Source organism: Rattus rattus, chromosome 2 (genome assembly GCF_011064425.1).
Source record: "Rattus rattus isolate New Zealand chromosome 2, Rrattus_CSIRO_v1, whole genome shotgun sequence".
Taxonomy (NCBI): domain Eukaryota; kingdom Metazoa; phylum Chordata; class Mammalia; order Rodentia; family Muridae; genus Rattus; species Rattus rattus.
Genome location: NC_046155.1, coordinates 35,487,956 through 35,500,260, shown reverse-complemented (window position 1 = coordinate 35,500,260; position 12,305 = coordinate 35,487,956). Strand labels below are relative to the sequence as shown.

At 45.6% G+C, this 12,305-nt stretch overlaps 1 protein-coding gene across 1 annotated transcript in view; it reads left to right on the top strand.

Moving 5' to 3' along the window:
• Positions 1 to 6,997: 6,997 nt before the first annotated feature.
• Lgi1 (leucine rich glioma inactivated 1) overlaps positions 6,998 to 12,305 on the top strand; it is a 41,748-nt gene continuing 36,440 nt past the window's right edge. Inside the window, 2 exon segments of the mRNA XM_032891837.1 lie at positions 6,998 to 7,543; positions 7,972 to 8,043. Coding sequence (XP_032747728.1) covers positions 7,329 to 7,543; positions 7,972 to 8,043 — 287 coding nt within the window. The 5' untranslated portion in view covers positions 6,998 to 7,328.

The window sequence follows — 12,305 nt, the reverse complement described above, 5'->3', positions numbered from 1 at the left end:
GAGAGAGAGAGAGAGAGAGATCAATGCAGACTCCATTCCCTACCAAGCACTGCTCTATCAGGCTCCCAGACCCCAGTCCCCATCTCCTGATCACATCAGCCAAGAACCAAAAACCCAGGAATAGCCTTCCTTCGTCTGCCTCACCTATTTCTTCAGAAGAGGCTGTTTCTCCTTGTTCAACATGTCTGCCTCTTGGCCAACCCTGACACCTCCCTAGGAATCAGAGAGGTGTGCTTCTGCATGATCCCTTAGAGTTCATTGGAGGATTCCCTCAAAAGTTCCAATGGGTAGACTTTAAAAAACAAAACAAAACAAAAAGCAAATTGTAGCTTAGCTTGATGGCACACCTATAAGCCCAGCACTTGAGAGGTAGAGGTAAGTAGATCTCTGTGAGTTCAAGGCCAGCTTGATCTATATAGTGAGTACCAGGACAGCCAGAGATAAATAGTGAGACCCTGTCTCAAAACAACAACAACTAAATTATAACCTCTCTGTGACATAGGTATTATGAGCTTTCAGATTTTCTCGTGTGATTCCAAAGTTTAGCTAAGTTTGAGACCCGTGTTGAGTTTCCACAGTGCATATTTTGAAGCTTGCAGATCTTCATTGTGCTAAATCTCTCATGTCTTCTTTTGAACACTGGAAATGCAAAAGGTATTTTAACCTAGAAACTCACCCCACCCACAACTACATTCATGCAATTTCACAGGCATTCCATAGAGAGGTTGAATTTTGTCATTGAAAAATGATTTTATACAAGGCCGTGAGGGAGTTTTTGGTGAAGAAGGAGTTAAGGGGAATAGCTAGCTCAGATGCATGCTGGGAATTGTAGTTCAATAGCAATGCCTTGAGGTTCTGGTACTGTTGGCCTCCAAAGCAACACACAGTATATCCAGTTCCCTGTGGCTCATCAGAGAGGCAGCTAACTCTGTGGATGCCAGTCAGAAGTCTCAGGTTAGAGCCCAGAACCAGTCTCACTAGCTAGGGTGGCCCTGAGCCAAGCTTCTTCTGCCTGAACTTCCTTTTCTGTGACTATAGGGTGAAGAATAATAGTCCTTTCTAGAAGTGGTAGGGGTGGGGATAATAGCAGCACCTAGCACAGGGGACTGCTGTGAGTTAGTACATGGAATCTGCATTAGGACATCAGCTGGCATCGGACAGGCATTATATAAGCATCTGATTTTGTTTTTTATTCCTCCGAGCCAAAGATTTGTTCTCTTGGGTTAGAAGAGTTAAAACCCCACCGATTCTCTCTTTGGAGGAGCAAGGTCTACTTGTCCTTTGAGAAATGTTCCATAGCTGTTTGTGCAAACTGTCTTCTCACCATTTCTCTGGGAAGCAGTACAGCTGGGTGTGGTGGGATAGGGCCGGGGAAACAGCAACAGTTAGCTAGCAGATCCAGGTATGTGCCCCTCGGGTTCGCCTGCCCAGTGCCCATTCCTCTGCCTCCAGAAGCAGCAGCAAGCTTTCCTTCAGAAACCAGCCCTCTCCCATCCCCCGCCTCTGTGGGAATGCCAGCCAAGACGCTTGTGATCGCAGCTGATGGATGATGGGCACCTGGCACCAGCAGCTCAGCCCTCGGTCTCTCTCCTTTGAGGAGATACATAAGGATAAGAGAAGGCCACCAAGGTCCCCAAGCTCTCACAAGTTTCTCTATCTTAAAACCTGCTTGGCCAGCCCTTTCTTGGATTCATGAGGCTATCACCATGGAAACAGGTTCCTGTATGCTTAGGTTGGCAGAGGTGGAACAGAGTCTCTCACTTGCTACCAAAGAATCCTAAATGATACTACTCATAAATCCTCATAGAGAGCTGGCCCTCCTCCGGCTGCCTTTACCACTTCCTGTAATTCTGGCAGAACCATCAGTCATTGAATACCTCCATCAAACACACACACACACACACACACACACACACACAGAGACAGCCACAGACACATACACACACACACACACTGCACAGACATAAGAGAGAGAGAGAGAGAGAGAGACACAGAGGCACAGACACATTCAGAGAGAGAGAGAGAGAGAGAGAGTAATTCTGGCAGACACATACACATACAGCCATCAGTCATTAACATACACCTCCATCAAACACACACACACACACACACACACACACACACAGAGAGAGAGAGAGAGAGAGGCACAGACACATACAGAGACACGCACAGACACATACACATACAGACACACACACACACACACACACACACACACACACACACACACACAGACACACAGAGAGAGAGAGAGATGCACAGACACATACAGAGACACGCACAGACACATACACATACAGACACACACACACACACATACACATACAGACACACACACACAGACACATGCACATCATAATTTATCCTAATGTTAATAATGCAAACATGGTATTATTTTGACCTTATCAATGTAGAAAGTGAGACACAGAGAGGCCAAGCAATGCGTTCAAGGCCACAGAGCAAGTAGAGACGATATTCCAGCAGGCCCAACGTCTGCCGTCCATCAGCAAGTGAAGGTTACTGGATCATTTCTCTGCTGCTTCACAGATCCTGCGGGTGGTCAAAGATCCTTAGCCTATTCTGATATGGTGTGTTGGGGGTTTTATCTCCTTCTCTCCCTTTCCTCTTCACTTTATTCTTTCTTTTCTTCAGCTGTAAGTTACTTTATAAGAAACACAGTTTCTGTCAGCACAATGGACTCAAGCACGCACACATACTGAATGGAGTCAAAAAGTTCACAGTGGCAACAGTTACCCTTAGGAGAGCAACTCATTGCAATTCAGAATCATGAACTTTCCTTTTTCTTTTTTTTCTTTTCTTTTCTTTTTTTTCAGAGCTTGGGACCGATGAACTTTCAAAATCTGCTCGTACCTACAAGACTGATTTCCTAGCTAACTGCTTCACCTGACTCTCAGCTTCAAAACCCCCGATCTACTCAGAAAGCTGTTTTAAAACGACACTGGTTCGCTTGCCCGGGTGTTTGCAGAAGGGGGTGGGGCCAGGCCCGTTCTTTAGGGTTCCTAATGATTTGTTTACCGCAGTTAATGTGGGGTTTCCTAGGCCACGCCAGGCTGAAGGGAAAATTGGGCTCGTACCCACAGCACAGGCTGTTCCTCTCTCCTCTGCTTTCATCTGCCCTTCTAGATCGCCAGCGCACTCCTGGGACCCACTTCGGCAGCTCTGAGCATAGCCAGTTCCTCCAATGGCTGCAGAGCTTGGCCCACCAAGGTTGAGCCTCTGCTAAAGCAAAGCATCAGTGACTCTGGTGACTCTCAGCCTTGGCCCTGGATAAAGGTGTCATCTGCCTCATATCACTGCAGCAGCCCGGTACCTCCTCTGTGTGCGATTGTCGTGGTATACACCACATGCTCACACCACGGTGATGGCTCTAACTAGAGGAGACCACCACCTTGGTACCGGGGTCTCAAAACAGAGTCCTCTTACCCTCTTCGGCTCACACATGCTCAAGGGCAGTGGGTTAAGAAGAACATTCACCCTCTCTCTTGGAAACCTCTTTTTCAAATTCTGGACCACGTCTAGGTCAACCCTAGGTGTGGAAGCTCTCACCAGACTGGCGGGGTTGTTTTGTTTTGTTTTGTTTTTTTGGTTCATTTGGTTCGTTTTAGTTCCTTCATTTGGTTAAACTCTTTATACCATCAGCACCTACCATCTTAAGAGAAGTGGCAGCTTCCTAGAGTGACCACAGACATCAACTGACTTGGTATTTATGTGAAAACGTTGCTTACCAAGTCCTGGGAGCCACATGGTCTAAAGTCATCTTATTTCGGTGATGGTGATGATGGTGATGGTGATGATGATGATGGTGATGATGGTGGTGGTGGTGATGATGATGGTGATGATGATGGTGGTGGTGGTGATGATGATGATGATGATGGATGGATGGATGGATGGATATTTCTTAAGTATCAGATTCACACCAAGCATTTAGTTTGGTGACCTTTAGTATTCTCAGCAACTCTATGTGCAATGTCCCAACAAGGAAAAAAAAAAACAACAACTGTGACTTAAGAAGTTAAGTAGGCCCATGGTCACACTGCTGGCAGGGTACAGAGCCAGCCTTGGATCCTTCTCTGTTGCTCCTCTGTGGCTCAGACTAGGTTGGAGCCTGTTTCAGCCCGGCCTTCCAGCTAGCTCCCCTGCGTCTCCTGCCAACTCTGCTTTCATTTTTTCTAGGCTCTTCTCCCAAAGGCCACCAGAGTCCACAGGTAGGTTGCCAGCTTTATCTCGGGACCTCCAAGTTGTGGAAACTTCTAGCCCTGCAGTCTCCATTTCTTATATCTGCTCTACACTCCTCCCCTGCCCCGGAGAGGGGGAGCTTCCCGAGAGAGCAGGATGAGAGGAGGCATCATCAGCGGGATGGCCTGTGGTCTGTCCTCTCTCAAGATTTTCCAAGCCCTTCCTCAGAGTCCTTTCTACGGCTTCTTCCAGAAAGGCTGTCGGCATCCTGCATGGCATGGTTTAAACTGTGCCTGATCTTGGTGGGCGTTTTAATTGAGTAAGGAATTCAAGTCTGGGCTCTAAATGCCATAGAAAAAGAAAAAGTTACTGTCTTTTCAAAATGCCCATTGTAGCTTGTCCTTAGTGCCCCTCATCCCCCAAGGGTCCTTTTTCCATTCGAACTTTCAAACTGAGCTGAGCAGCTGCAAGTGGATGGTAGGGATATAGTTTCTTACCGTCGTGTAGTATTCTCCTGGATTTACCACATCAAAAAAGAAAGACTGCTTGGCCTTCTGGGAGCCCAAAGGCTTGTCAGTCTTGATAACTGGTTGTATTTGAAAGCCAATCCTAGGGAGGGGATATCCTCTTTGACCACACCGATTGTTTGAACCACATGTTTCCCATTGTTTTGTGCCATGCAAGGTAGCGACTCTGTCAATAGGTATCTGTGCAGGGGCTTAGGACCTCAGTTTCCCCATCAAGATGTAACATGCAGGGATTGGATTCAAGATCTAAGGTCGCTGAGGATGTTCATGGTTGTAAAATTTATTAGAAATCAAGGAATTAAGAGAGTGACAATTTGAATAAAATAACTGTATAAAATACCCGTACTGTAACCACCTTATATGTAGAGAGATCCCATCCTGCACTTGCAGAAGGATCCAATTTTTAAAAGATTCAACTTGTGGCCAACTCTGAAGTGACACATTACTATTTAGCTGAGGCTTGCCCACAGCTCTGGTTTTCTAAGAACAGTCTCTTTCGCCCTTCTCCAAACAGTCCACGGTGAAGCCGTAGCCCAGTCCTTTTTAAAGTCAGGACTTCTCTAAGACCGTCTTTTTTGATACATGCGCCAGAAAAAAAAAAAAAAAACACACACACACACACATTTCTGCTTAAAGCTACGTAAGCATCCTACGTCTCTTCAGAACACCCTGGGTTTGCCCATGCTGTTCCCTCCTCCCTCAGTCACTGTTTCTTCATGGAAGTGTGCCCTGACTTCTTTGACTGAGGCAAGTCCCTTTATTACAACACTGTGGGGGCAACTTGGGGTTCATTAGGTGACTACATGATTACCGCAAATAGACCACACATTGCCCTGTGTGCTCCTTGTACACGGTGAATGCTGGCCCTGGTTTTGCAGAAGTTTCTACTTCCATGGAGCTTTTAATCCTCTGAAATCACCACCACCACCACCATCATCATCCCAGCAATCAAATAAGACGGTGAACATGACTATCACTGCCCTCCTCTCACAAAGCTGTTAGATCTAAACGAGCACTTGAGCCGGGAGTCCTAACACCTACCTGTAATCCCACAACTTTAGAGGCAGAAAGAACGAAACTCAAGACCATCACGGGCTACATAGACAGACAGCAAGGCTCTCCTTAAGCCAACAAGCAAAAGAGTTACTTGAAGTTGGCGTAGGGTCAGCACAAGGCGGAAGAGAATGGCACATACAGACCTCTGATGAGGGTGCCTTTGTTTCCTAAAAGTGCAGGCACTTGAACAATCCGTGTCATATATATTCAATTTTAAAAATCGAGAGAAGGGAGGGCCTTGCCTGACTTACCGGAGTGGCTGTGCCACTGTGAGGGATGGCTGCCATCGGCATGGTCAAAGGACATTGTCTTCTACTGTCCTAAGGATATTTTCACCCTCTTAGACTGGACAACCCCACGCCAAGGCCAAGCTCTCTTGATTTTGTCCTTAAACAAACTTCCTTTTCCAAGGGAGTGTCTTCTCTCCTATGATCTATGCCAATAAGAGCCTGTGATTTTTATTTGACTCCCAAAGTCATCATAAGACCATCTGCCATATCGTCCCCATTCTACACGCAGGATAGCTCCCTTGTTCTGCAAAAACCGCGCTCGCTCCTTTCCAGATGACCTGGGATCTCAAAGCGGGGTCTCTAGCTTACTCTAGCACTTCCCCACTTTATCCACAGCCTGCTGGGTGAGCCAGGCCCAGTTTCAAAGCCCCAGGAAGCTGGAATTGGCTGCCTCCTGCTGGCAGGGAGTTGTTCCAGCCTTTCGGAAGGAACTCTGCCAAAGAGGGGAGAGCAAGAAGGGAGGAGACAGGATTATACCAGAGATGCCTACGATTCTGCCGCCACCCTCACCGTGGAGGGAGGAGTGGGCTGTGCGAGGTGGTGGGGGATTATGAAAATCAATAATTCATAATAGTTGATAAGTATCGGGCAAGTATTCAGTCACATGCTTTCCCCTGAAATCGACAGTCTCCGTGTGTTCACGGGGCTTATCATTCAGCGGTGGCCTCCACCAGGTGGGTTCTGCCAGGGAGAGCACGGATTTAACGTCAGACAGTTTCATTTAACTTCCTCTTCCCAGCCAAGACTGGCCCCCAAGCTAGTTTTTCTTACTAGGCTGTTTGCTACATGAAGAGCAAATTCCCAGAGGTTCCCGAGATTGCCCACATCCTATGCTAAGAGGACTGCTCCACCGCCCGCCCACCCACCCACTAATAAGACATAATGCCGTCCTATTTTTGGTAACAATTAAAGGGCCTCCCGGTGAAAGCAGAAAGCTGTTTATTTTCTGTTACATCACTTCGCTAGCCTTCGAAGACCGGTCCGTGCTCAGTGCTCAGTGTTTTCTGTGAAGTGAGTCGGCTCTCTTCCTCCAGCAGTTGGCTCGCTCCCATCTCAGCACCTCGCAGGTCTCTTCCCCCAGCAGTGCGCTGCCTGAACGAGGAACAGCTCACGAATCAGCTGGAGGTCCCTGTTTTGAAAGAGCAGATACAGAAGCAGAGAAGGGTGGAACTCCTATGTGACCTGTTCTTAGAGCGAGACAACCAGCAGCTGAATTCCAGAAGCCCTTGTTCATGTGTGGGGATATTCTCTCGACTGCATGGAATCAGAAAGCAGCAGAAGGATGGGAAATGCCTGCATTCCCCTGAAAAGAATTGCCTATTTCCTATGCCTCTTTTCTGTGGTTTTGCTGACTGAGGGGAAGAAACCAGCGAAGCCAAAATGCCCTGCTGTGTGTACTTGTAGCAAAGATAACGCTTTATGTGAGAATGCGAGATCCATTCCACGCACCGTTCCTCCTGATGTTATCTCACTGTAAGGCCCGTAAGCATTTTGATATCTAATTTACAATTTAAAGAATTCCAGCTGGTGGATTTGGGGGTTTGTGTTTATTCTGAGAGGGGCACAGAGCCCCGTGAGACAGATTCCTCTTGCATGCTTGACCATTTGATAGCAGTGACATTTTTGCTGTGTTTAAAATCTGTGGTTTTGGTAAGCTCCCAGGGAACATGCTTAGCTAGCCCCCCACCCTGGACATTCTCCTGAGGCACCTGGAGCGGGCTCGTCTCTCTCTTGCTTCACTGGGGAAGGAACAGGATCATACCCTGTAAAATAGTGTGATAATATAGCAACCGCTATGGTAAATCGGATTAACGTAAGCTCTGTTCTCTGTGTGTGTGTGTGTCTTTGTGTGTGTGTGTGTTTGTTTTTTGTGTGTGTGTGTGTGTTTTGTTTTCTTTCAGATCCTTTGTGAGATCTGGTTTTACTGAAATCTCAGAAGGGAGTTTCTTGTTCACACCATCGCTGCAGCTCTTGTGAGAAACATTTATATCCTGACTATTTTTGATATGGCATGTATTTGGATAAGCCTTCTAGTAAAATATGAGCTTCGTATTGTTTCTGTTGAATGTGATGATGCTTCTGAAAGGGGCGAGAACATCGGTAAAGCGGGAGATAGATAGATGGGTTATTTGTAACTTCGCATCCACCATGAAGGTTGATCCTTGCATGGGTAAATTAACTAACCTGTAATGCTATCTAGTTTAACGACTGTTTATGAAGTTGTTGGGACGATGCAATAGGAATACTAATTTTGATAATCTTACTTTCATTTTTAACTTGGGAACTCCGGTTATTTTGCGCTGGAGTTCCTGGGGTTGTCAATACAGAGCCCAGAATCACATATGCGCTCAAGATGTTGTCTTGTGGGGATCTGGGGCAGACTGCTCCTCTGTGTGAGTTACCATGCGGGGAGAAAGAGAGAAAAAAAAACCACCCTTGGTTCTTTCTAGGTAATTTCTTAAAATACTAATTCTCAAGAGACTGCTTTCTAATCGCCTCTAATTTATAACTTGTCCCCTCGCAGCGAGGGAAAGATGATATTAATAAAGCAAATACTCCCTGTTCTATGTTTTGAGATGGCCACAAGGGAACCACATATTCAGTCCATGCCTGAAAAATATTCAAAAATAGCACTGGACTAGGAAATCAGACCGCTCCGCAGGATAATGAAATATGTATAATTTGTTCTGATGTGTCATGTTTGGCAATGAGAGTCTAGTTCTTAATGGGTTCTGAACCACACGAGAGTCAAGGGGTCTCCCCTGTTCCAGCATCAATCGTAGGTCAGCAGATAGACATTTCCAAGACAGACACAGTCAACTGTCAATATATGTAACTTGAGGTATCTTAAGATTAAGATCCAAGTTTTTATTTCTTTGCTTTCTAGATTTATATTTGTTTCCTTGCCATCCATGCTTAGCCATTGTGTTGAGATCATTTATAGACAGGCAAACACTGTGAATTTGAAATTGGAGAGTGCCGTGTTCAAATCTCACCCCACTAATCTCATCCACGTGGTCTCACGTGGTCTCGTTCAGACCAGCTCTCCCTCCTCTCCCCTTATCTTCAAAATGGAAATGATAAGACATATTTTTGAAGTGTTGTGATCAGAGAGAAATAAAATTTATATATATATATATATATATGAAAGGGTCTCACATAGTTCATGCTGGCTGACCCTGCCAAGAGCTCTGCTGGCCCCTCAGCTTCTGATATTCCTCCCTTTTCGTCCCCACTGCCGGGATCAAAGGTGTGAACACGCAGCCTTGGATCGAGTTCAAGATGTGGCGTATTGGATGTGGCAAAGTCTTACATGTTTTATAAAGGCTGAAGCTTTAATTCTTGACGTCAAGATAAAAACGCATAAAGTTACTTGGTACAGTCTGTCAGAAATCCTAAAAGCTGAACTGACCGATTGCATTTACAAACTTGGTCAGGTGTTTTGACATTATATAACAAGACTCATTATTGTCCCTCCCTGGCTAACGCCTTTGGTTGGTTGGCAATTAAGTACACAATTCCTAAGGGGTTGTTTATCCGTTCGATGAAGGGAAGCGGTAACACGTCAAAGAAAAAAAATTAAAACAGGTTTTACGATTCAGAGAGGAGCAATGTCTGTCAGTCTGGGATCATTCTGTAGGCTGTGCTCATCCTGAGAAAACGATTAGTTTTGCTTACACTATTCATTAGTCGTATAAATGGCTTGTTTAAAATGTACTTTTTAAAAAAACGTGCTAAGGCACCCGGGATAGATAGTTCAATAGATCGGTCCTTAGCTTTCAAGACCTCTCACTCCCCCAGCGCCCTCTCGATCTGACACTAGGTGGACGTTAGCTGGACACTGGAAACCTGGACTGTGTGCTACTTTCTTTTTGTTGGGTGGACCCAGCCACTCTGAGCACAGATGCTGGGCAGTGTCATAGAAATAGTTACCGGCTGCTGCAGGGCAATGTGGTTTCACGTATTTAGAATCACAGAGGGAAGCCAAGGGCCTGGTTTTAAATAGCCCACACCGAGTGTGTGTCATATCCCTCTGTCCCATGCTCCGAGTTCCTATGGAACATTCCAGCCCTTATTGCTAAAAGCAGTTCATGTTTCAGAAGTAACAAAGGAGCCAGGAGTTCTGTCCTGTGTGTCCTTCAAGACCTCATCTCAGCCGACCTCAGCAGAGTAGATTTGAAATACTGATTTTATGCAAAATCATCAAAAATCCAAGTTTGGCCATGGGCTCCAGGACCATGTTTTTAAGGACTTTGTCCCCCCATGCAACCTGCCCGTTGTTCTCTGCTTCTCCATGTGCTCAAGAGAAATTCAAATGAAAACATTTTCACCAAGCAAGGAAATAAATGGCTCTGGCAGGCTATAATTGCAGACAGAAAGTGCCCTGTGGACAGTACTGCTCGGCACCCCAAGAACCCTACCTGCTACCATCCTGCCATTGGACCAAGGTGCCACCAGCATTGCGGGGAACTGGCGATGAATTCTAGACCCTGGATCTATGGGTCCACTATGTATCTGTGAAGAGAACAACTTGGGATCAATTCTGCTTGATCTTTGTTGAAGGCTTCTTTGTTTGGATAGAATACGGAAAGCCTAGTTCCAGTTAGATGTGGCGCACCCCTGCAATCATAGTAGTACTTGAGAGGTCTGAGGCAGGAGGGTCTAGAGTTTGAAGCCAGCCTGGATTAAAAGAAAGAAAAAGGAGGGGTCTGTGATGAGGTATTCCATTCCTGTCACCCACTGTTACAACCTGATATTATGGCCACGGTCCCAAGTGCTTCAGACTTCCCTAAGCTGAGAGGGATGATGAGGACTGTGGCAGGCTGTGTGGCAGACTGTGTTGGAGAACAGGAAAAATAAAACCCACACTCTACCTGAGAAGAGAGAAAAATTAAACTGATCCAATAAAAATCAATCAGATTTGAGCTGGAGAGATGGCTCAGCGGTTTAGAGCACCGACTGCTCTTCCAGAGGTCCTGAGTTCAATTCCCAGCAACCACATGGTGGCTCACAACCATCTGTAATGGGATCTGATGCCCTCTGCTGGTGTGTCTGAAGAGAATGACAAGAGTACTTGTATGCAGAAAATGAGTAAATAAATCTTTAAGAAAAATTGGCAAAACTACTAAAAAAAAAAATCAGTCAGATCAGCCACACAAAACAATCCCCTTATGGGGAAAAAAGAGACGTTCCCCAACAAATGTCATTTTCCTTCATGTTTTTCACAGGGCCAATTTGAAGCATAACCAATGAGCGTGGTTATGTATTCCTGCTTGCTGTCTGTGCTGTAGGGGTACTTTCAGTGAATGCAAGTTGGAGAAATGTGTTTTTGCACATTACGGCCTAGACCCTTCCCAACTGCAGCCCGGAATCCCCAGTGATGTGGGCTCATGATGAGAGGACTCAGATTTAAGAGAAAAAGAGTATGGCCATGTTGCCACTTGTTCACTTTAATGAATTAAGTCTCTTCAACTCCTGAGACACCCCTATTTGGTGGCAGTGAATGTCAGAAGTAGTTCTTAGTATAACTCTCAAATACATAACAAAAAACTGTACAAATTCAATAAGACCAGGAAAAAAAAGATATCCACTTTTTTTTTTCTTTTTTTCGGAGCTGGGGACCGAACCCAGGGCCTTGCGCTTGCTAGGCAAGCGCTCTACCTCTGAGCTAAATCCCCAACCCCACCTTTTTTTTTAAAGTGAGATTTGGTCTTGGATGAAACATAAAATTTACCTTTGATATAGGGAAAATAGCACTTAACAAAATTAATGCACAGTTGACACATAATTACATGGTCCACAAGGAATCAAAACTCAAATAGAAAAGCAAACGGCGTGTGTAAGAAATCAGTTTATTCTTAGCACAGTTCTTCATTAGGACTTTTGCTGTCTTATTTGTTCAGAGAAATACCCACAGCCGATCTCTCCCTTTAAAAACCACTGGTTCTCTACTCTAAGTAAGAGGAACGGAATGTGGCAACAATTGTTGAACAACTCCTCAAATCTACCAGTCAGCTTCAAGGGTATGAAGACACTTTCTTTCTTTTCTACCCCTACCAAGCCCCCCACCCGGAGCTGAGGATCTAACCCAGTGCCTTGCGCTTGCTAGGCAAGTGCTCTACCACTGAGCTAAGTCCCCAACCCCATTAGGACACTTTCTTAACTGGTTATATGTTGATGAGTAGGTCTTGGTTTATGTCCAGCAGATGCTCTATGAGGCTCCCTGTCCCTGCCC